Genomic DNA, 25,773 nt, shown 5'->3' with positions numbered 1-25,773 from the left:
AATGATGACTCTCCGGCGAAATTCGTAGCTACAGCTAGAGACACAAAACGTAGATCGATACATTTTAACGAGCGATTTAGAGTTTGGCAATCAGGGCTGGGCAAAAACAAAGCCATTTTGTTTGCCGATTCCACCCGAGTGAATGGAAATCTGTGCAAAGCGAGCGGTGCCGCACGAAAAACAAAGCGAAAACAGCGAAAGCAGAAGTAAGTGCAAATACTATTTTTGCTGATCATCGTGTTGATCTAAGCTTTGTTCAAAATGAACTTACGCTTCCGCACGTTTCTTGCCAGTTTTTCCATTACCATTTTTATTTTCTTTGACGGATCGATGCTCCAACGCTTGAAATAATAAATCAATCATTTTTTACCGAGCCGATAATTTTTTGTTTTGCAGTTGACAGTTCAGTTTTTTTTTCTCCGTTCAAAACAATTCAACCAGTATTTGAACCGGAGCACAAGTTTCGAAATTAATTAATTTTTCGTCCCAGCGTTCCATACTTCGCTTCCAGCGTTCTTATATCAATTAAAATTAAATAAACCTTAAAGCGAAACGATGAATAAAACCATCCACCAAACAATCCCCCGAGAGGCTCAGCGGGGAGTGAATCAGACAATTAAATTTGACTTTTTATGTTTTCCCCGCGATTCCGACAAATCTTGTCAGTTGTCATGGTGTTGCATTTACGCGCGAACAACACGCGAACAATTGGACGAACAACGGCAACTACATCAACGCCGCGATCCTCCATCACGACCACGCGTCGTTATCTGAGTTGTACCTTTCAACATGCCAGAAGAAAATAAATCTAACGACAAAGCAAAGAACAAATAGCCGTTTCCCACCAACGTTAAGGGCGCCGCGTATGTGTGTGTGGGAGTAGGAGTGTGTGTGTTTTTTATTTTAAATTGCTCACTCACAGATACACACCCTTCACCCCTCGAGTGTGCGGGAGGGGGAAAAAATGGCACACTTGGACGAGCGTGGAATGCCGGGAAACACGAGTTTACTTTCGGGGGTTTTTTTTTACCCCCAAGAAAAGCCCCCGGAGGAAGTGAAAATGTGCTACCCTGCTTGCACGACATTCTGCAGACGTTCGCGTCGTAAATTGACTCCGTCGACGCCCCGGGACCCCATGGTGCCTCCGAAGGTTCCGTTTCAGATAATTGAATTTTTGGTCACTGACGTGAAATACAATCTTCCCCGTCCCGATAATAATGGGAGCGTTTATCAAGTAAATAAATACATTTACACAGCAACAAGGATTCGCGCGAGGGATGACCCGGGACCCAGTCGCCGGGAATCCCAGAGGAAATTTATTTTCCAAACTGGCGGCTGCAAGAATGCGGGATTAAAATTTACTGCTTCAAGATTTATTTGTACTCACGTCTCGCGCGCGGCGAAGCATTGCGTTATAAACTGAAGTATTGTGAAACTCGATTTGAGGTACTTTTTTACCGGTGCATTAAAAAGTTAAAATTAACTTTCCAGTGACTTTCGCCCCGGACTTGACTGCTACTTGTATCGTTTACGCTGATTGACTGTCTGCTTTGCCACTGTTTACTTTGGTTTCGCGTAAAACAGCATTACAACATCGCTTCTATTGCTCAGACAATGCAATTTGTGTCAAGCACAGCAGTTCGGAGCTACATTTTTCTACATTACGTTGCGACAGCAAACAAGATCCATGCATAATCAAAAGCATGAATATTTCCTCCAACCCGGAGAGTACTTTTATTGTCAACGATGCCGCCCCGTGGGACCACACTGGGGGCCATTGTTTTCGCTCACGAGTGAAAAACAACAACAACAAGCGGAGCGCTGGAAACCCAATCAACCAGCACCATTGCCCGAAACATATGAAGGGCGATGGAAACCGACTCGCAATCCCATCCCGGGCCGCGACCAGCATGTCCTGCACAGTGGCTTTTCCGACTGGTTTTATTTTTCGGTCAGTTGAATCCGAAGATTTGAATTTTAATTTTTAATCCTACCCACCCGGTTCCCTCCATTACTTTCAAAGGGCTGTCGGTTCGGAAAGTCCCCGGGGGGGAGGGGTGTGGCCCTGTGTTTTTGTGCACCCATACAAAACCGACACAAAGTACCATTATTGGCTTGTTGTAGGCTCCGTTGTTTCGACAACCGCTCATGAATTTCCAGCATAATTGGAAGCTCGCACAGTGCCCGACGGGAAAATGGGGATTCAATTCGATTTAGCACAGCCAATTGTTCCCGTATGTTTTGCTTTCAGGTTCAGGATTGTTTTGCTTAGATTGGAAACAGTTACCATAGTTGATCTAGGGAAAACAGTTTTTGACCTGTAAAACCTGTTTTGACTAGTTCAGTTTTAGTTGTATGTTTTTCTACACATTTACTTTTATTTATTTTACTTCTACACTTTTACTGTCCCCATACTGGGGGTGCCCATGGCGCAGCGGTAGCGCGAGGAAACACCACACCACAGATGTGGGATCGAATCTCGAGTCCGGCACCCTCCGGTATTACGAACGGCTGACCACCGATCTATAATATACCGTCTTTCGGTCACACAAACTCTCTTCGGAGAGAGGCCTTGTCCCACTAGGGGATGTCGTGCCACATTAAAAAAAAAAAAAACTTATTCAGTTTTGAAATGGTCTTTTAAAATAATGCATTACATAAATTTAACTATTACATATCCACTTGTTCCACTTTACATAGTGCTGCTTTTAATGGCACCATGAGACCTGAACGAATTTTTCAAGCTATATTTTTGGTTGTCAAATTTACAATCTCGTTCCACCGAATATTTAATATATTTATGGGCAATATTTTCATTAACGAAGCAACCGTAAAAAAACCCCTCGAGCGTTTCGAGCGTTCAGAATGCAACACACCTACCCTTTTAACACGAGCTCAAATTTCCTACGGTATCTTTTTGTTCCGGCCACTTACACTCCTCCCGGCTGGTCAACGCTATCGAAAAATCCCATTTTCATCGACCATTTCACGCCGAAATAAATTTCCATTACCCGTTATGTGCTAAGACTGCAGCGTTCTGGCCAGGCGCGGGGTGTAGCTCGGAAAGCTTTGCTGCAATTTCTGCAGGTTCTACCATTTGAGAGCGACCGCGAGCGAAGATCTCTTCATCGCGACATGATGTTTGAAATTTATTATTCATAAGTCTATTTCCGTAAATTGGACTCGACTCTTGCAAGGGCATGGGACGACGGGTACGGGACGCGGGGGCAAGAGAGTTGCATTATTTGCATAAAATGCAATCATCTCGAAAGCATCGCTTGGAAGACGAACCCGACCGAAGCCCGTCGGATAGGCCAACAAACGTACCGGGGCACCAGGTAAGCTGCACTATCAAAGCGGAAAGGCATGAGATTTTCTGTTTGCATAGCCAAATTCGACACCAGCCACCAGGCTGCGCCCGAAATAAGGAAGTAATGCATGATTCTAGGCCCATCTAAATTTACCAAAATCTCCCCTGCCGGCGCATCCTCCGGCCCAACGAACCCGTCGAAAGCGCTCCGGCCGATCTGTTCCGAGGTTCGCACAGCCCCCAAAATGCACATTTATATGCGCAAGCTGACGAGCAAACGGACGGACCTCGCCGAAAGCGGGCCCGAAAGCGGACGCTCGATGGGCCAAAAGGGAACACTCGGGCAATACTATGCAAATCGTTCCCTGGACTGCGCTTCAAAAGTTATGTCAAATAAACGCGCGCCTCAAATAAGATAGCTCACGCCGTCCATCCCGAGCTTCGGTTCTCAGTCGGCACCAGGCAACGGGACGGCAGCGGACCAGGGGGCCCCTCGGGACCCCCGAAACGAGACTGGCGCCAAAGATTTCGATTTGCATAACATCGGATTTCACTTACGCCACGTGCAGGGTCCTTCCCCACCGACATTTTCCCAACCCGTTTTGCTGAGGTTGTCATCATTTTCACCCAACCCACATTAGGACGCGTTCCGACGTTCGTCAACATATTCCCCCGAGGCCCAGGGACTTAAAGCGACAGTGGGGAGGGGACATGTGGGAGGGGGAAAAAGGATATCTATCTGGACAGCAGGTTCGCGCGGTGGGTTTGAATATTTATCGCCCCCGGGCTGTGTCTGCGATTCGAGTTGAATAATTTGAGCCACCAAACGGCCACCGTGCGAACCGGGCAAACACCAGCGAAACCCGTTTCGTGGTCTCAGTGTGAGACCGGCGTGGTTTAAAAGATGAAAACGTAAGCATCATTTGATAAATGAAAACCAACCAGGTGCCCAAAGCTGAGGTGTCCGATTCTCTATCCCTGTCCGGTGTTTGAAAATCCAACACCGAAGTCTCCATGTGTTTATTTTGATTGCAAACCATTTTAGGAAAAACATATTGTTTTCAAACTTAACAAAAAGTCAACCCACAATAAAGACACTGAAAACCACAAACATCATAAATAAAGAGAAAAGACAAGCTTAATACAGGAAACACTCAACCAAAAATAAAGTCAACTCGTCCTCTATCTCTCGTTCCACGATCTCCAATTTTGGTCCTTCATGAAAGTCGAATCCATCAGAAATAAAAATTGGATGAAACCTTTCCTTATGTCATCCATTTTTCATTACAAAGTTGGTAATTCTTCAAACATTTCCTTCCCTTACCTTCATCCTATCAGAGAAAACTCACCGGAGGAAAAAGGAACAGTAAAAGAATTGCACGGAACGAGTTCTCCCAAAAATGGTGGTTCTCCAATAAAGTGTACACTTTTCGTCTCTCGGAAGTCACGGTTCGTCAGAATCGCATGAAATGTGTTGGGCAAATAAACCTCGAATCATAATATGATTTAGAAGTTCTTGATTCTACACAAATTCGTACGGAATTTTTAATACAAACAATTTGAAGAAGGCACAACAAGATGGAAAGGTATGTTGGTAGGAGTGAACGTATTCTTCCCCGAAACAAACGTCACCGTGTTACTAGTTTGGGTTGAAAGAACTCGCAAAGGAGCGGAAGCGAAACTTAACCCAGCGACGGATAAAGTTTGAAGTATAAGTGTTGCAAATATTGTCCCCCCACAGCATCTTTCCCACTCTAGACGGTCCATAACGCCGTCAAACTCAAACATTCCGAAACCAAAACAAAGATATTGTTCCGAGCGGCATTCCTCGGGCATAACTTTTGTGCCGTGTCCGGGCGGCGCCCGCTATGAGAAATGACGTCCCATTCGGAAGAGTGATCTTCCAACTTTATTTCGAATCCTTCCAAAGCCCTCCCTCTTAGCCCCTTTTTTGCTACCCCTCAACCTCGTTCCCCTTAAAGAACGTCGGACCGTCCGGGGCATGGTTCAAAGTTGTCCTCCGGTTCTCATTGGGGATTTGCCGGTAAATTGGACTTGGTCCGTTTGCTGCCCGAGGACGGCCAACTGGGCTAACGTTCGTCTGGCTGGCCTCGTACGACCACAAGACCCAAGTGTTACGAGGATGGAGAGAGAAAAAAATGGATACAACTGAAAATCTAAAGGATTCTAAAAATAAAGCAACACTCACGGAGAATATTACTATCTACCGAGTTTTTTTTTGTGCCACGCCAGCCTCCGAAGGTCATGGGACGAACGCAGCAATGTCGGACTGAAGTAACGAGAATGTAAATATACTCGGACGATGGAGAAGCTTTTCGGGATTTTCAAAGACAATTTTTCAAACGCTTGAAGGCAGAACGAAATCCAAAGCAAATTAAGAATACAACTTGCGCTTACCTGAAGCTATGCAGAAAACTCAATTATTTTTATTTACAGTACTTTGAACACCAATCTACATTAATATAGGAAAAGTGGAACATTTTCTGGCCAGAAAATAAGTGTAATAATAAAAGAAGCTCTAAAGAAGGGAAACGCAATACCACATTTCAGTGTTTTATAACATTCTGTTGGAGTATAAAGGACACAGTGGAAGTAACTTCATCACTCATTGATTAATTGCATACAAAATCTATTCAGAAAAGTCACAGTAAACGTATTACACTCCTAACCAAACATGACAACACAATGAATACCGAAGCAGGGCGTCTTTTTGCGAGCGTTGTTAACCAAACCGTTAACGAGATGTTGAATCTTCCTTAGATCTTCGCCCTGCTATTAACCGGAGGGCATTCCTTTCATGTTCGGGAAAGAGCTGCAATGGCGCGCTGGCCACACCGAAGCGATGTGTGTTCATTTGACATGGTTTTCCTAATTACTTTCTGTCACTGAAGAGCGAGGAGGAACCCGAAGTGTACCAAAAACTAGCCGCCGGCCGACGTTAGAAGCATTGTTAATCTATCAATTTCACTACGAGAGAGGCACGGATTAAAATTCGTACCACCAACCGGTTGACTAAAACATAATGTTTGCCCTTACTTCGTCCCATTACAGACTCACCAAGACCGAGCGCAATGTAGATTCCGGGTGTGGCCATCGTTTGCAGCACACCTCGAGCAGTTTTGGAAAGCAACTCGTTACGGTGCGTCAGAAACGAAACTTTTCCGACCAAGTATCACCCGCAGCCGCCAGCCGTACCGTGGAAGAACGGAGTGAAGACCATGGATCGCACACCTATTGCCACCGATTCAGCACCGGCGGTGACCATCCTACCTTTCTGCCGGCGGTGTCGAGTGTAATCACCACGTGTTCCGCGGAAAGTTGCGACCAGCTCGGAAAATCAGAAGCGAGCGTACACCTTGATTGACCCACCTTCCCCTGTGCTCGAGGGCATACACACACACATACACACCGAGGTAGCACCAGACGACACGTACGCGTAGCCCATAAATGTGCGTTGGCCAAACGTGACGTATGGCTATGTACTACTATGCTAGCAAGCTATCAGCAGTCGCATGCGGCACTCGCTGCCGGCAAGGATTAGCGCGCCGCCATCGGACCAACCGCACCAATCGGCAGCAGGGCCAGCAGGGGCAGGGGGCGGGCGGTGGCGGTGGCGGCGGCGGCACCGGTGGCAAGAAGGACGACGATGAAGACTCCGACGATAATAACAAAGATAAAAAGGTAATTGCGATCGCGCGAGACAGATACGCACCTCTCACTCTAGCTCCCTCCCTCTCTCTCTCTGTTTTTGTCCAACCTGGCGTACCTTCAGGTATGCTTTTTGCCATACCAACACACACACACATCGGGAAACGGTGTGACGGGGTGGTGGAAAATCATGCGGTGGGAAAACCGCAGCGAAACCCCTTTCCGGTTGCGCTGGCACCGTGCGAGGAATGACAAACTAAAACATCACCCCTAGCAACGTGGGGCTTGGGAAAATTCTGAAGAAAGTAACCACAAGTTCACGTGAAGAGATGTTGCCTTTTTGAAGTATCACAAACGTGAAGCTCCCTCCCCTACCTCCACCGTCCGTGCCTTCTGGTGTCAAGAGGCTTCCCCTAGGATGAAAGGTTTATCTTTTTCCACCGCGTCATGCAGTAACTAACGCAGTAGCCTAGTTAGGCGAATTCCAAACAGTGCCGGCGCGCGGGAATCTCGCATGCCCCCCGGGGCTATAATAAAGGCACCGATAAGGACGACCAGGGTCGGGAACACGCAACGCCCGAGGAAACACACGGGGCATTGCTGGAAAACATCGAGCGTGTACCGAGGCTCGGAATACCATTACCGGATGGCTCGTTATAAATACCATCGTAGCACGAGACCGGGGTATATCAGTTCAGTGTAAAGATTCTTCGGAATCGTACCGGTGTACGGTGGCTCGGAATCAGATGGAAAGATTCTACCATTTTCTCTTCCTTCAGGAAAAAACCACATGCAAAGCGATAAGTTTACATCACAAGAAAATACTCCTGCTCGACGGAAGGATTTTCCATCGAACTCGCCACTTAGATCTCAGTGAGAAATGTCGTCTCGCACGAACAGTTGCTTAAAAATGGCTCGTGACGAGCGCGCGAGCGCCTCCATAATTCAAACCGACAGCACGACACGAACCAAGTGAGTCAAGAATAATTAGATTCTCGAAGGCACCGCGGGCCACATGACGCGCATGCAAGTTTTCCGACCGATACGCAAATTATGGCGCGGTCCAAAATTAGTCGTGATTGGGATTCGAAAGCAGGCGAACACACGTACCGAGATAGATGTATCTTGCAGACGATCCGTCGGCGAACATATTGAGAAAGGAAGTGGGAAAATGAATTAACAAAAACAGACATCTTCGCGATCTATAAATAAAAACAAACACGAACGAACAACCGGGCCAAGTCTGCGGGTTTTCGCCGGATGGTGCCGTGAATACGTAACGAACTTTTTGAATGATGAATCATGGATTCTTGTCCTCCGTTTTTTGTTTCTGTTTTGTGCTTGTGGGTTTTCCTTGCACACATACGTCGTGCATTGTTAAGTAACCTATCACATCATTCTATGTGTTTCTATTCTGATCATGATTCAGTATAACGAATTGTTGTTCAATTGTGCTTCTTTGTCTAGAATCAATCATTCTACATCATACAATCTAGAGAGGTTCACAATTTATGAGTTTTTTCAACTTGTAAATTAACTTTTGTATCGCTGTTATGATAATCTTGTTTACGAATATTAAGAACGATAATTATTCTGCAAGTGCGCATCAAGTAAATCACTGGAAAAAAACAAACTTACCATAACCACCTCTAATGACTTTCGAATATTTTACTCACACGCATGCATAAAACCATTAAATCTATGCATGTGGTCACGTTTGCATAACGCAACTTTAATGGAAGTATGCCACTGGCTTCCAAAAGGATTACCAACCGTGCATTCCATGGTGGAGAGGGGGTAGAGAGGGGGAAGTGGCAGCAACACTGTCCGCAGACCAAAGTATTGTTGATGCATGATTCTGAATGATGCAGTTGCTTATTCCAATGGCGTTACCGAGCTGCATTGGTCAGGATGAAAATTTTCAATGAATATTGAATATGATGCTTTAGTCATTAGCATGGATTATGCATGGGAGGTGTTTTGCAGAGTAGAGAGCTTGTTCTTTTTTTTCGTTACCTGTGCCGCATGGATCGCTGCCCAACGGATGTACAAGGAGAAATAAAAACTAAAACAATACATCAAGCTATTGGCTTGTCGAGGGCTTGAATATTTTTATGCGGAAAAAAATCTTTTCGTTCATATCAGGGTAGAAAATCGAAAAAAATTTTTGCAAATTTCCATACTAACAGAAAATAAATTTCATTTACGTAAAACAAGTGTCCCTTTGCCAAAAATGTTGTTGATGCGCTGAAACCAAATTTCATAACTTTACACCGAACAGCTTCTCGCCAATTTGTTTGTCGTCATGGCAACCACTTCAGCAAACCACGATTCACTTTAATAACCGCTGGGGCGCAGTCAAACCCCGCAGTTTTCACTTCTAGGAATTGCCAAACCACCATTAAAAAATTATTTGTTTCCGTTCCCAAAACCATTCCAGGCGCTCTCGAGTTTCTTCTGTGAAAGCACCAATGATACCATTGTGATACAGGTGAAGTCGTCGGAGCAGCCGGAAGTGTGCTGCGAAAGCACCCCAACTCTTGTGGTAAGTCGTCACGCTCGAGTACACTCCTCTCGCAAACACATTCGTACCAAAGCTTATACTGTGTAATGTACAACAAACAAAAAAGGCTTAACACCACGAAAAAACAGCAAAACCATACTTATTTTCGATTCATCTCAACTTATCTCTCCCGGGGGCGCCTGTCGGATTCGAATTTTAATCATGATCACCCTTTTCACCTTCAACAACAATCAACAAACGTCCTGAAGCGCCATTGTGTTTTTTTATTTTCATGCCGTTTGCTTTTCTTTCCCCATTTCCGCTCTTCCGTCACCTCCGTTAATCCGAGACAGTCTCGGATGCGATTCGAATCAATCCACACTCGAAACCCGTAAATAAACTTCGTCAGAACAGTGGCTCTCCTGTTTTTTTTTTTCGTCGTTTTGGTAAGCCCTTGGATTTTCCACTGGCATGGCCCCGCAAGCATGGCGCAGACGATGTCCCGATTAAATGTAATTCAACACCAGTGTGACAGCAGGTCGTGCAGCAATCCGAATTGAGAATACATAAAACCGAATCATCTCATCTATCCACCGCAAATAAGCACTTCCACGAACTCGTCTCGGATTCGACCGGGCTCCTTGACGAATTCGCTACGATTCGATGTACGGCCTCTGTCCGTAGTAACGTACAAAGGAATTTCCACCTTTTGTGAAGCTCGTATCATATTCCAAGGGCGCTTGGAAAACGCATTCGAAGAATGGAGAACTTTTTCCCCCTTTTGCGGCTGAGAGTTTTGAAGTAAACACACGTATTTTTAACATTTCATAAAATAATGAAAATACACTGGAAACAAACACAACCGAACGGGAGATTAAAATTCTTGTAAAATTACGTTCCAAATGGTCAAAAACAGATACAAACTGTCCTGTGTTTTGCTAAATAAAGCAACACAGCAGCAGAGTCTGAACAACAATTTTGAGAATCCAATTAGAAACTCATCCAAACGAGTCTGATTCGGTTTCATGCCCAGATTTCCCAAAACGGTTACCGTAGCAGACGCATAGTAAATATCGCAAAATTTCAAACGAAAAGCCACGGCGCAAAACGCACGGCTCTATCAAAAGCAAATCCGAGTGCATGAAACTTTTCCCATTAAGCCCCATTCTGAATAAATACTGCTCCATCAACGGCAGACCCGGGCGCCCAAAAATCCGGTACCGGTTCACGGTTACCCGGTGCCGGAAAACTACGATAAAATATCAGCATTATCACTCATCTGAAGTTAATACCTAAAACCCGGCCCGGCCGCGACTCGACCAGGAAAGGCCCGTGTTTTGGTTCACACTTCCAAGAATGCCCACAACGCCACCGTGCCGAACCGCAGGGTAGCAGTTTGCGAGGGGGTGAAAATAGGATTTTCCCAATTAATATCTGCTATTTCGGTATTCTACTTTGCTACGCACGGAAAGAAACCAATATCATGTTTCGATACCGTGAGGGCTCGCTTCCACTTTTGTATGCGTATGCGACTGAATGTATCCCAAATCCAATTTCACGAAGTTGTCAGCAGTTTCCTTCGGGGTTTCTTTTTATTTCTCTTTTTTTTTCCTTCTTTTTTTCACCGCCGTTGTCTGTCAATACTTTTTTTTTTTGTTCAGTACGCTGGAACTTTCAGCCCCGCCGGTCAAACTCTCGCCTGTTTGTTGGAATGTTGTCGAACCGAAAGGCAGATTCTTAAGATTTATTTGACAGAGAAGCCTGAAAGCCTAGCTCGGCTCGCATGCGGAATTAGTTTTGTTTTGCTTGCTTTTTTTTGTCGTGTGTATTTCGGTGGTGTTCATCCGGTCCACCCGACCGTTGCCCTGTGTGGGGAGCTGAGGTCATGAATAAAGTATTCCTAACTCTGCTTACATTCCACGGTACATTCCAATATGTCTTTCGACTTTTACGGTCGACCGACTCATGACACATTCATTACACGACTCTTTAACGCACACAAAAGGGCGCGTGTTTCTTTTTTCTTCCTTCCTCGAGGAGTGTTCCCCGGGAGAGTATTTTCCTTCCCGTCTAATAACTAAAGCCGCCTCAAAGCTTATGCTCGAACTTATGGCTTACAAAAGTAACCGGAAAGGGACTGACTTTCCGCACATTTGTAGGACGGCACAAATGAACGGGTAGGGTGATTGGAGAATAATTCCTTCTAATAAATAGCCTCAGCCATAACGGGACGGGATTTTCGGTGCCCGTGGATTTCGTGGAGAAAAATTGGCAGGAATAATTTAGCCGCGCGCTCCGGAATGACGATGCTGTATAAGAAATCACGTGGTTATGTCAGCTAAATACAATTCCGGTGCGTAAAGAAGTAGGAGAATAACAAAAAAAGTGTGTGATAGGCAATCTTTATACCACCACCCACTTGAACAGCAAATCAAATCTATGATTGATGACACGTGAATGAAACATTCTCCGGCGCCGTACAACAGCGTTTCCTTTTCCCGCCTTTCAAGCACCCACCCGCGCCCTGGAAAACACCCTTCGGCCACATCGCCAACGACATGGCCGATGATGACTCTGTCGTTTGCTAAATCTGCGCCGCGGGTCGCGAGAAGGCCGAAGAAGATCACCGGAAGTCCGGAAGGTCCTGTCTCCTCGTACCGTAAACCATGACCACATCGATACCTCCCACTGGCTGGATGATGATGGGTCGATGGGTGGAATCGGTTGGCCTCGGCCCGGTCGTAACATTATCGGACAGTTTCGTTTTGATGACCGAAGCATTATAGACGTCGATGAAAGCGTTTACCACAGTGTGAAGCACACCATTTCACTCACTATGGTCTGCGTTCGTTGTAGGAATTTTATGCCTGAATTGACAGAAAGAAGAAAGAAGTTTTTATGGACAATCTTGGATTGTGTAACTAAAAGAGTAATTTTCTACATAAAACCTGTTGATCAAATTGCAGATTGATGGCTGAATAATAGTTAATGGAGGGATAAGAAACACTCGTAAAATGAAACTCTAAACACCTTATCTTTTTATCTCTCCAGAGGTATCGGAGAAACGGTATTGAGTGAATGAAGAATTTGATTCTTTATATTTTCTACTCACAAGATAGTAGAAATATAAAGAAAATATTTAAAATTATTATATCCTGCAATTTATTCAATTTCAATGCCCTGCCCAAGGATTGCTGTGAGAATCCCTGCGGGTAAAAGTAAAATAACGTAACCGATCGGACGTCAACCGGTCTTTCTCTCCCCGGGACACGTTGGATCCGACGTTTGTACTGGGAATCCCCCGTCGAGCGTTGTGTAACGACCTCCCGATACGTTCAACGCTCAAGACCAGCCTTCCAGAAAAAAAACCTTGTTGCAAATACCGTCCGCACGTTGCCCATCGAGCTTATAGCTGTCATGAAATCAATTCCAGCAGACGCTATTCCCATTCGCCTTCCCTTCCCAGACGCCACGGAGTCTTCGAGAACGAGTCGACGAGATTTTGTTGCGAGCAATTACTCTCGGGCCATTTCGCTCGGGCCAAACCCTCGCCGGAGATCGTCTTTGGTGGCTGATTAAAATTGAAATGGACGCCCGTGTCTGGTGCGCGTGGCAAAATCGCATTCGCGGATCGCAAATCTGCTTCGAAAAGCACTTCATTTTCCCCGACACGCCGATGGTCCATTAGAAAGGGAGTTTTGCTTTCTTTCAGCAAACGGGGGGGTTTTTTGTAACATTTTCAAGTTCCCACGACGACGGCCATCGAATGATGCGGAGCCGGACGCACAGTGATGTAATTAAATTTTCCATTTGCCCCCTTCGTTCGGCGGATCGATCGGTGATCTTTTGCTCCGTTTTTTTGGTAGGGGAAAAACAAGTTGCAGTTCCTTTTTTTCCGGGCACCTTTTGCCGTTTGATCCTTTCTCGCTTGCGATAAAATTAGAAATGGAAAAGAGTTTCCGTCGACCTTAAAGGACCGAAAGGGGCATAAAAGAGGTGGCTGTTAAAGGACACAAAATGGACACGCCAACCGAAGCACTGCCGTGCTGCTCCCATCCCCTTCCCCCATCCGCCGGTGTAACGGTTATGATTCATCAAACTTTCGAGTGCGCCTGTCGAACGGTGACGATGATGGTGCTCTCGAATGGTTATTTGTCCGCAGTTAATGTAGTAGAAATGGGAAACCCTCATGGAGTGTTTTCGCTTGAGTTCCGTTTACGGTACGCCGTTCCTTCCCGTTTATTGATTCTACGTGGCCGGCCGTAGAACGTGAAGCTACTCTACCGTTAAATGGAACCGAAACTTTTCGGACGCTTTCCCTCCCACCGATATTGATGGTGTCCAGTTGTGGATAGGCTCTGTCTGTCTGAGTTTTGGCCGTGCCGCTTCCATGCGGGATGGGAAAGGGATTTTATACAAAACCTGAGGGCATTAATAATCTCAACGAACTTCCAAGAAGGGCGTTGGCATCGGGGCTCATATGGAAAATGCGGTCGTCTAATCTCGATCCACGATTCAAATGAGATCTATGGTTTAGGCAAGGAAAACCCAGCTTTCGCCGTTTGTCTGGGCGGTCGTCATTACTATTTCAACCTCTTTGTCATAATGCTGAAGAGAAAAAACCCCAAAAATACATTAAGAAATTTATAAAAATGAGGGGATGTTCATAAATTGATTTAATGTTCGCATCATTATTCGTTGTTCGAAAATTCTTTAAAAATTATTCTTTTCGAACCACATCACGAAGAGAATTATTTATATTCTAGCCAGAAGATATGAAGCAAAAAAGGGATCAAGAAAAGAGAGGATAAAAATCGTTTTGTATCCGCATTTTTCAAAATATGATGACGAAAGACTTTATTTTCCCTTCGAACAGCACACAACAAACAATGCCTTCCAGTACGTCACTGAACGTGAAACGAGGCTTTAACTGCTTTTCCTTCCTCTTTCCACGCCCAAACAATGCACGCCATCACCATCGACAACGGACTGGGATCGAACTCGCGCGCAACAGCACACGGCCAGCCTCGGTAGCGGCGGGGTGATGTACGGCCAAGGGGCCATTGTTTCCGGTCCGCTAGAATCGCTAATAGATTTACTGATGCCCAGCAACGTGGAAGAATTCGATCAGGTAAGCCCGGTTCCGGGAGCGGTGATGCGGAAAGGACACGCAGTTCGGGCAGATGGACACGGTCAGCGGAATGCAGTTGACTGCAGCCGACACCGATGAAATCCGCCTGCCCCGTGCACGCATCCCCCTGCCCCTTTGCCCTTCGAAAACAGGAAATTTAATTGTGCGTCATTTGCATCTTTCTCCATCCCGAACACACACGCGTCAAACGCAGGACTACGTCTTCTCGTTTCTGCTGTCGGCGAGGTTTTTCATCCGCTCCTACGAGCTGCTCGGGAAGCTGCTGGAATCGATCCCGGACCCGGAACCGGTCGAGCGCCTCGTGCCACTGTTGGGCGTCTGGACGAAGATGTTCCCGTACGACTTTCGCGACGAGCGCATGATGAATCACGTGAAACATATCGTAGTTAGGTATGGCGAGTACAGTGTTTTTTGTTGTGCTTTGGAAAAGTGCCAGCTTTCCCGGAAATATGTGGCCCGATTCGATGATTGATCATTGCCATCACTCACGCGGCATACACGGAAGCGTTCCACTCCATCGGGGGAGTTGCTAATTAACTCCGTTTTTCCACTCCCTCCGGCAGATGTGCGGACACCAAGCTCGCCAATGTGGTGTCCCAGCTACTGTGTGCCTTGTTAGCTCGACTTACGGAGCTGGAAAATCACGAGGAGGAACTCAAAAGCTATCAATCAAGCGTAGACAATAAGGTAAGTCTCGAATCAGGTGTGCGACCAGCGTGTCGAAAATTAAGCCAGCCAAAGCGGCTTAAAGGCGCACCGGCGAGCATTAATCCTTCCAAACTCCATCTGAATCCAGACTGAAAGCATCGGCTGGCCAACGGCGACCCAGCTGGCGCAGCTGCTCTGCCGCATCGAGCGCAAGCTGGCCAAGCACGTCGGCCCGGAAGAGTTCGTCCAGTGCAGTCCCAACCTGCTGAAGGATCCCAACCGGGAGGACTTTACGCCGAAACCGAGCTCGAGCGGTGGCGGCGGCGGGCCGGATGGGGCATCGCACGGGATGGCGCTGGATGGGAAGAAAACCTGCAACCTGGAGAGTTACCTGGAATGGTCCGCCCGGTTGCGATTGCTGGTTGCCAACGAAATACTGAAGGTATGAACCGCACTTCCGAAAGTAGTTTTGGGAAAACATATCCAAAATCCTTCGGATTGGGTAGTAAGCTTCTTTTTCATCCTTTTTTAATACCTCCCCGACAGTGCCAAAATATCCAAGAACGCAACAAACAGTTCGAGCTGTGGAGCGGGGCGGCCCAGTACTGTTTGCTGGTCGGCAACTACAACAGTGCGACGGCCATCCTGGAATCATTTGATCTTCCACCGGTTGCTCGGCTGCAGATAACGGTAAGCGCACTAGGATCCCGTAATGTTGCCCATTTGCCCCAGTGGGTTGTTTAATGACCAACTCCCTCCTCCCACAACCGGAAACCGATACCACATGTAACGTAAGGCTGTAAGCTGGCCTTTGAAATACGTACACTTATTTTGGGGGGAGAAAGATCAAAAAACAAAATGCTGTCCGGTACATTGTATGTTTCGTTTTATATGCATTTTTTTTAAATAGGTTGTAGTGGCAATTTTCTCAACAACCTGTTTGAAACAGGTTTTTACATTTCTTTGAAACTTCAAACGCATCCAGAACAGAGAAAAAATTGATTAAATATAAAAAGCAAACTTGACTGCTCGGACTTACCACTTTGAAAAACACCGTTTTCGTACATATAATTTTTTTGTAACAAGCTTTCCTTTCCCTGTGACAGGTTTTTTTTTTGTTGGCTACCAGTTTTAATTAACTCATACATAATTAAAATGCACTCCCTTCCAAAGCGGGAGTGGGTTTTTGTGCGATACATTGAGATGATGAATAAAAACCAACAAGAACGAATGCGAAGCCATCCTTTTCAACAGAACCACACTAAAATGAGCCCATAATCCTTAACAAGCGCATTAATGCAACGTGACCCCCTCTCCCTCCCCCCCCCCTCTCTCTCCATCCTGACGCCATTAAGCGTAATCCAATCGAATCGCACTTTGTCCGACCGCGCACTATTCTCGAAATCACTCAAAAGATTATTCACCACCACCAACGCCGAGAAAGCGAAGTCATAAAAATTAATCAAACGGAGCAAATCGGAATGCGGGTGTGTTTATGCGGGAAAAGGGGTGGGAGAAAAAGGTCCCGGGAAGGCAACAATCACTTCCCCCGTGGGAGGGCAAACGGTCCCATACCTCGTGTAATTTACTATCGATTGCAAAAAGCACTCAACAATTCCGAAGATTGTTTCCGCAGCGCGCTTTCCAGGCCGGGGGGGGGGAATGGAATTGGAACGAAACGGCGCACCGGGACAAGAAAAGGGGGGGGGGGGGGGGAAGTTTCCAGTTTAGAAAACTGCACTCGAGAAGGTAAAGCATTGTGTGCATTGCTTCAGTGCATTCGGTAATGCTGCTCGGTGCGGTAACGATATTTTTTACGCTGCGATGGCGACGGGATTGCTTCACCATCGTGCAGTCGAAAGGACACGAAAACGCTCACGGGAAAACCTTAGCCACTGTGTGCCTTCCCGGTTGCAGCGAAGTGCAGAAAACAATCACAGATTAAAAAAGGCTCCAGCCGTAACACGGGAAAGGAAAAGGAACGACCGTAAATCAACAAGATTACTTTCCTACATCGATGGTAATCCGTGCGATTCGGAAACAACTTTTCGCCGGATGCGCTCCCGAAAGCAATCACCGAAAAAGTATTGCACCATATGCTGAACCGTCGATCGGGCTACTGCGGGACCGGTGTCCTTGTTCCGGTGTGAACATCAAACGGAACTTTTCACCAAAAACCCTTGGGACCGATCGTACCGGAAGGGAAAACCAATAACGCACCAACAATCGATGGATGACGTACAAAGCCATGATTGTACTGGATGTATTTGAGGAAAAACACGTCACTGTTTGATTTACTGTGATTTTTTATTGCTTTGTCCTGAACGACTTTTACTGAATTTTCCTTAAAGGACTGTTTGTCTACATCGATCCCATTTGGTTAAAAGCCATTATTTTCTTCTTCAGGATGCGAGTAAAACCCCTTTTCTCGATCGGAAAACAATAAAACATTCCAGTGGCGCCATGTTACGGTGTGTCACGGGTGACACACTTAAACTGTCCACTGGCACTCACGCCGGCTAATGACAGAGTTTTCCGAATGGACTGTTTTCCCTCCACCAACGGAAAAAATCGCGCGAAGTGTCGAGCGAACGCCCTCGGTAACCTAAAGCCAGTCAACCCCCGGGTTCGACCTGACAAGTTTCAATTATCCGGGACAAATTAGTTTCATTTTCTTTCGTCACCATTGTCCGTCGTTCGAGTCGCTAAATCGCTAAAGTCCGAAGTGCACTCCCACTAATGTTGTTTTTCTTTCACTCTACTTACATGCCCCGGACGCGCAGTGGAGCAAACTGTCGTCGACAACGAGCCAACAGCTGGACTGCATGCAGCGGCACGCCGAAGGATGCGGTAATCTTTGGAGCAAACAAACGGAACAGCAGCAGCAACATCATCAGCATCAGCACGGCCTCGGCGGTGGGGTGGAAAGGCGACGCACTGCCGGTCCCGGATCGTCCTCCTCCAGCAGCACCTCGTCGTCGAAACCGGCGACTTCCGGCTCGAGCGGATCCATCGTGAACCGGTCCGGCTCCAACGAATGGGTAGTGCTTCCGGTCTTTGTCGATATTATTAAACTGGCCCTGAAGGCGCGGGAGGACTGCTGCGTGAGGTGAGATGGGTTGAAACTTTAACATAAAGATATCGAAGTGGGAAATCGAAGAAGAGGAGGAGAGCAAAACAAAATGCTCACCCAACAAAAGGGGTGGCACAGAGAGGTATCATGCAAATGTAGCTTCCGGTAACGAGATCACTTGCATTGATGTCACGACCAAGCGCTCGAACCATTACACCGATGCGAACCGGGGCCAACTGTTTACCGATTGGGTTGTTCTTTTTCTCACCCCCTGCATGGACGCAGACTCCCGAATGGACACATAAACATGACAGCTTTCGATCGGATGGCGGCCATCGTCGGGGCATTCACCAAGCACATGGGTCAGGTCAATCAAACGCTTCCGGACGTCGGCGAGTTCGGCGCACTGTGCCAGTACATGCAGAGCTGTAAGCTTCGCAACGAAACAGGTGAGCAGCGCCCGTGTATGTTTATGTTTGCTTTTTCGTGTGCTTTTTTGTGTGTCGTGTGCATGCCAGCAGACCCCGGGAGCGCTGCCAGATGGTTCGGATGGATGGCATGTTTTTGTATCCCGTTTGTTTGCTACCGCCAGGCTCTTATTGCTTTCGTCTTTCGCTAACGGAACGGTTCAAACGTGGTGTGCCTACAAATAACCAGGCGCCTCCATTAAACTGTTAGGAGTTTTTTGTTTTCAGTAACCTAATAAAGTTATTTTTCATTGAAAAGGATCAACCGTTGAGTTTGAAACATGCTGTACGTTGGATCAATTTGATCAAATAATGGACGAATTGAAATAAGAAGTATTGCGAACATGTTGTTTGAAAACAACCAGGCGCCTCCATTGCCACCGAAAGTAGAAATTTGTGGTTCATGTGGTAAAAATTCTCACACATTTGAATTATAAAGCATATTCATTTTTTTATGTCACTTCTCATAGAGGAAATCAGTTAAAATTTATCTCTAACGAGTACCGGTTACCCAATTGGAACATCCGTTTGATCTAAATCACCGCGAGACAGCCGCGTTCACACACTCCGCGTTAAATTTATGATGAAAAATTCACATCCACTTGGAAATAAGTACTTTCATCATGCCACCGCAAAACTCTCCTTCAACGGAATGCAATTTGTCCCGGCACCAACCCGTCCCGTCCAAGGCATTCCGGCGAACTATAATAGCCGCACAACAATGCAAAAACATAAATCACGCAAAGTTCCGCCACTGCAACCGACCGGGCAAACCGTCCAGAAAAGTGGGCATTTAGTGAACTACAAATTGAATGTGTCCACTCACACGCTCTGGCAAGGTTGTCCCCTTGCCGTCCGTTTTGAGGGTTTTTTTTTTCTTTTGGAAAAATGCCAGATCGATGCCAAAACGCAAACGACGAAATCTAATAATCCAGGGAAAACTGAGTCAAACAAAAAAACCGAGGGACATTCAACCGTGCCTGGTGGGCAGTAAAAAAAGGTCTAGAGCCCCAAAATATTCGCAATCCAACAGCGTTCGATTGCGGGATCTTGCTTTGCCACAATCCTCCCGTCCCGACACATATTTTATCAATTCATATGCATTTATCGATGATGTTTGCGCTACCGACCGAAAAACCCGACACGACAGCCATGTCCACCCGGGCTGTACCCGGGGGTTGAGATGTGTCTGGAGATCGTCCCTGTGTGTGTGTGTGTTTCAAAGCATCCACATCCTGCAGTGGGTAGAAAATTGGCATGTACAGCAAACCGCAACGCAAAGCTCGGTAGAAATGCGCATCTGGTTTTTATCTGTTTTATTTCTCGGTTTGTGGCATCCGGTGTGAGGAACGCCCTTTCCCCCCTCCCCCTTCCAATCTGCCCATTTAATCGCGGCTGTCGAAAAAAAAAACACCGAAAAAAAATGGTTCCAATGAAAAATATCCAACCCCGGCGGGGGGTGCTGCAAACAGCATTTTCCTTGCGAAACGAAAAGCAAAAATTCGTTTAAACTCGACACAACATCCCAAGCGTGCGGCACACCGGCCCGGTTTGTGTAGTTCTTTCCCATTGCAAGGAACTGCACGATGAAATGAAGAGAAGTAACACAAAAAAAAAACGTGGAAAGAAGGGAACCTACCGGTTCCGAAAAAACCGGTTAGTTGCCACCGGAGAAAAACAAGCAAGTTGTGAAAAACGGGCACCAACTGGGCCGTAGGTTCGGGTCCGAGTATTTACCTAAGCTCATGAATAAGTCCGCGGGTGTCCCCTCGCGCCGAATGGAATGCCTTGACGTATCTGTTTGTATGCAGCCTCCATTGGGGCATTCGAGTTTACGGGGTGGATTTTCCCGTTCAACGCGCCCGAACACACACACACACACACACACACGATGGAAAACCGGTGGGTAAGAAAATATCATCCCACGTGGTGCTATCACCACACACGCGAACCGTTCGCTTTGCACCGCGAGGTGCACTGGATACGGTTCAACTGTCACGATGGCAGGTATCTGGCATCTTCTGGTGGCCAAAACCCAACCCCTGTGGAGGTGGAAAAAAAACAACGAATCCAAACACCTATCACATTCACACCTTCCCGGTCCCCAGGCTGGCCGACCATCGCATAACATTGCGGACTTGCAGACCGGTAGCAGCACGGTGTGCATATGCATTTTTCAGCAGCAGAAGCAGCTTAACTCGCCCACCGGGACCACTCGAGGTAGTTCGCTGGCGGAATGAAAAGCATGTTCCCGAAACGCCGATACCATCGGTGCACTAGGAGGACAGAAAGTGTACCAAATGTATTTTCGTGCACGCAAGGCACCGAGGGGAGATTCCGTTTTATTCCCACGATGGGCAGGACATATATTGGCAATGGCCAACGCGCTATTCGTTGTTAGGGAAAGCCATCCTCTCGCGGGGACGAACCGTTTGATCGGCTCGCTACCGGTCGATGGGTTTCCAGCTCGAATTTCGATTCCGGCAGGACATAATTCGAATTTAATTCCCTTCCGAAAGGTAAACATCGTTCCCACCACGAGCGGGGTTACCGATTCGCTTTCCAACAACGACGACGACGACGACGGCGAAGTCGACGTTTGACGGTGACACAGGTCCTTGATGGTGGATTGGAATTTACTCCGTACTCCGTTTGTGCCTTTCAGGTACAATGTGATAATGGATGCAGCAGCAAAGGCGAATGTTACTTACATTACACCAAACGACCAGCGGCGGGGCAGCAATCCGATCCGGGAAAATTGATTGCCAGGAAGTAATTTTCGTTGTCGTTCCGCACGATTGCATTAGTTTTCAATCGTCGCACGAAGATCAAAAAGGGGGACCGGGGGGAATTTTGCAATATGGAGAAGATAAATCGGCTTCTGTTATAGCGACGGTTGTTGAAATTGCGATGGGGGTTTTTCATAAGATATTTCCACCGTTCGTGCTATTTTATTAGATTAATCTGGAAGAAAAACTATCCCTTGTTTAAACAAACGCAATTAGAAAAACTAGTATTACGGTCCTCTAAAATATTGTACGCCCGTTTAAGTAGGAAAATACAACCCACTCCCATCGAAAAACAAAGGAAAAGAAATGCCTTCCCTCCCTAGCGAGCTGCTATCGCACAGTTTAGCCGAAAAGTTATTGACGTTTAAAGTTTCCCGAATTTCACCTCACCGTGACGTACTGACGTGGATTATGATAACGGCACGGAGATGCCGTTGGCTAGTGAAAAGTGTGGATTTTTCCAACTCGAACACACCCCCCGGGGGAGTAGATGGGAGGGAGGAGGTTCAGTGGAATGAAGAGATGTTCATAGAAAAGCCCGGTTCCACCGGTTGCTTGTGCTCGTGCTCGTTTGCCAGCCAGACAAAGTTGTGCTTCGCAGGAATTCCAATAAAAAGTTTTCTGAAGCGAAAAATAAAACCATCAATGTGTTACGACGTCAATACAATCCTGTCCGCACGCGCACACACACACACACACACCCACAGGGAGCGGAAGGCCCTCGGGAGGAAAGTCTCAGTTTAAAGAGCAAATTCCACGCCTTTCTTGGCCCCCCGGTTGCGCACCTTTGGCGGGTTGGAAAGGTAGGTTAAATTCTTTGCGAAATAGTTAAAAAGCTTCCACCGGCGTCGGATCCACTTTCCCAGTCGACGGCGGCGAGGTGTTTGTTTTGCACTCGAACGCTGATCAAAGGTTTGCACCCAATACAATTTCAATATTGATTATAGTGCGTCCGCGAGCGTGATAAATTATATTGTAATAAATTTATTCAAATTGCATGTTGACGGGCGAACAACAAAACAAAAACTTATACACACCGTTCCATCCTAGTAGCCCTCGAGCGCCCCCGTAGCGGGAATTTTGAATGCAAATTGAACGGGAGAATATTGACGGGAGCTGCAACAAAAAAAAAACAGTTCGCTCCCCCCCGGTTTGAAGCGGGAAAATGTACTAATTTAACTAGACAATATGCATCATCCATGATGCCCTTTTGCAATTCCCTAGTGGAAAGGGGATGGGCACGAGGAAAGAGAAAAGGATCGCAGAAAATGATGGAGTCGACAAAAATTAGAATAATCAACGTATTCATAACAGTTCGAGGAAAAAAAAGCACAAAACAACGAGCGGTGGTTAAGAGAAAGCGATATAAAAGTGAAATAAAAGAGATATAAAAGTGGGATAGAATAAAGCATCTTGCAACGGTGGCCGGCTGGTTCAACAACAGCTTCGAATTAAATTAGCATAAAATGTAAGCGTGCACTTGTGCTGAAGCAGTTTTACCCTTTATTATGCGCTTCTGCTTCTTCTAGCATCCCATTTTTACCGTTCCACTCCAGACGGTTGCTGTTACCACCGGATGGTACCTTTAAATATCAAGTCACACTCACAATGTGTATCGTAAATTAACAAAGTTTAACCGATCCAACGCTGGTTCGGTCGATCGAGAGCAGGCGATAACTCGTCAAAGATAGCACACCACACGATAGCACTGGCCAATCGAGAAAGTGGCAAGTGGCAAAATGGATCTGCGAAGAACGTCTGGCACCAGACCAGATTTTTCATTCAATACCGTACCACACCAGTCGGTCGTTCGTTCGATACTTTTCAGCGGCTAACGAATCTAATCAAACTTGGTATGATCATAACTTCGAGGCTCCGAGGCTTGCCCCCGTAGCGAGTGTCTTGAGCCCTGTGATGATGCGGTTTTGACGAACGAAGGATCATCATCGAAGTTCAAACCGCAAACCCACAATATCGCTTGCGCAAGCCTGGTCATCTAAGGAAAGTGAACTTTTCCGAACACCGGCCGCAAAAGGACGTTTTTTTTTCTCGCACTTCGACTTTGTTAGTTTGTGTTCATGCATTTTTTCTTTACACTTCCTTTTATTGAGCTTCCATTTTTCGTCCATTGTCAGTTTTATCTACGCTCAATCTTCCGGGGGAAATACTGTGTGATACCAGCCCTCCGCCGGGAGACGGTTCGCTGACAAGTTCGCTTTGGGAGTTTTGCCCGAGAGTGGAAAAACTGTTGAAAAACTATCAATCTCCCTCAGTTCCGTCGGGAAGCGATCACCTTGATTATCTCTCACTCGCACTAGCGTTCCGTAGATCGCAGAAAATCTAATGACGGAGAGTATGACGTTGTTTTCTTTTTTGCTGTGAGTTAGGCTTTTGTTTTTCCTCCCCCTGGCCTCCGGGTTGAAAGATAAAGGACCATATTGACAGGACAACCATGTTTGCAACCATTGTACAGAGTTTGTGGTGGTGGTGGGCAAACAGAAGCTTAATTCAATTTAACGTTAACCGAGATAAGAGAAGATTGGTATGAGAGAGGAAAAAAAACCTGACAAATGGTAAGGAAGGCTAAATTGTTGGGAAAAAGGAAAAAAATATTTTAAACCTTTTCCCATGTCCAATCATATTCCACTCTTTTTTATTTTTTGCTGTCCGGAATGAAGAATGTTACCCTCTCCTCTACAACGGGCAAGAATAGTTAATAAAAATGCCATTCCAAGGCTTTGCCAGCTGATGTTGAAAAGCGGAGGGGGGAAGGTTTATCCGTACGACGATGTCCAAGCCATTCCCACAAGAAAGTGCTCGAGACAATGATAGAAGTTCGTTATCTCAGCTGGCCTCCTCCCCATCCCCTCCCTTCGTCGGTTCGGAGAGTGAATGTGCACCAAAAAGTGCAACGGGAACCGGGAAGACAACCCTCGGTAAGAGATGATGATTCTTCGCAGCAACGCTTGGCATGCTGAAGGACCACAGGCAACCCTGGCTTCTTTAGGTCTTTTCTTTTTTCTTGCTGGAATTACTTCTTTCACTGTTCAACCCATATGTGTGTGTGTGTGTGTGCGCGTGTATGTTGGTGAAAGGCACAAGAAGAATGGTCAGCACTGACCGAACGGAAGGCTAGCAGTTGGACGGGATTTTCTTCACTTATTAATAATATTTCTCTTTTCCTGCTTCCTGTTTTTCCCCCCACCGTTTTTCCCATTCTACTTTTTCTCCAGAGCTCATGCTGGCGTCGTTCGAGTGTGAAGCACCAACGCTGGCCGAGAAGGAATTGTACGACGTTGCATAGCATTTGGTGCTGCTGATACTGATGCTGCTTCACTCGATGCAGTCTATGAGGGCCGCGCCATCCCATCCCCTTCTCCCTTGGTGGCCGGTGGCCGACCGGAAAAAGCCATTCTTCGCCATCGAGCGGATTGCAATTCGATTGCGAATCGGTACGGAAATCGAGCGCTCATCATCGGGTGCTCCACTACGGCGAGTGCACAAGAAACTGGTGCTGGTTTTCCACCGTACTCGTCGTGCTGTGAACATGACCTCCGGAAAATGGTGGCATCAAGGATGCGGGAGGCGGAGGAGCCAAGAGTTTATTAAAGGAAAACTCCGTAATCCTTCCGCACGTTTCAGACGATGGTAGGACCGGGAGTGATCTCCTGAAGCGGGGCTACAATAGTGGCGAAACAAAGGGAATAAAATTTTATTTCCAATTATCCATAAAAAATCACTAGGAAAAACGATAGCACAATTGTAGGTTGAAGGAAAGAAGAGGGTTGAGTTGAACTAGGAGAAAAATACAGCAAAACGATGATTCAACTGCAAGAAAGGCGCAGCCAAAGCAGGAGAGATAGGAAGTGATAAACGGATGAGCGGTTATTTCCAAGTCAGTGAAACGGATGATTGTCTTTGGGTTTGTGTGGAGGTGAGGGAAAAGAAATATTTTATCCGCCATCGAAACCTCGGTGCGGGCAATGTTACACTATAAGAGTCTCTCCTCACACACACACAATCTCTCGACCATTGATTCCGTCGTTTGTTTTTTCACCTTCGTTTTGTTTCCTTCACGCTCGGTGCAGTTTATCACTTCGTAGTTTATTATTTCCGGACGAGCGGAAAACCCCCGGTTGGCCAACCAACGGGTAGGAAAGTT

The 25,773-nt window shown here is 46.5% G+C and overlaps 1 protein-coding gene across 1 annotated transcript; it reads left to right on the top strand.

Moving 5' to 3' along the window:
- Window positions 1-6,802: 6,802 nt before the first annotated feature.
- Window positions 6,803-25,163, top strand: LOC131265518 (ras-GEF domain-containing family member 1B). Its single transcript, XM_058267793.1, has 10 exons — window positions 6,803-7,012; window positions 9,420-9,524; window positions 14,497-14,613; window positions 14,828-15,024; window positions 15,198-15,321; window positions 15,431-15,724; window positions 15,829-15,972; window positions 18,066-18,391; window positions 18,641-18,804; window positions 24,845-25,163. The coding sequence occupies exons 1-10, from the start codon at window positions 6,803-6,805 to the stop codon at window positions 24,913-24,915; spliced, it is 1,752 nt and encodes a 583-aa protein (XP_058123776.1). The 3' UTR covers window positions 24,916-25,163.
- The last annotated feature ends 610 nt before the right edge of the window (window positions 25,164-25,773 follow it).

This window comes from Anopheles coustani, chromosome 2 (genome assembly GCF_943734705.1).
Source record: "Anopheles coustani chromosome 2, idAnoCousDA_361_x.2, whole genome shotgun sequence".
Lineage (NCBI taxonomy): Eukaryota > Metazoa > Arthropoda > Insecta > Diptera > Culicidae > Anopheles > Anopheles coustani.
The sequence above is the reverse complement of the archived record's forward strand: the minus strand, read 5'-3'. Positions and strand labels throughout refer to the sequence as shown.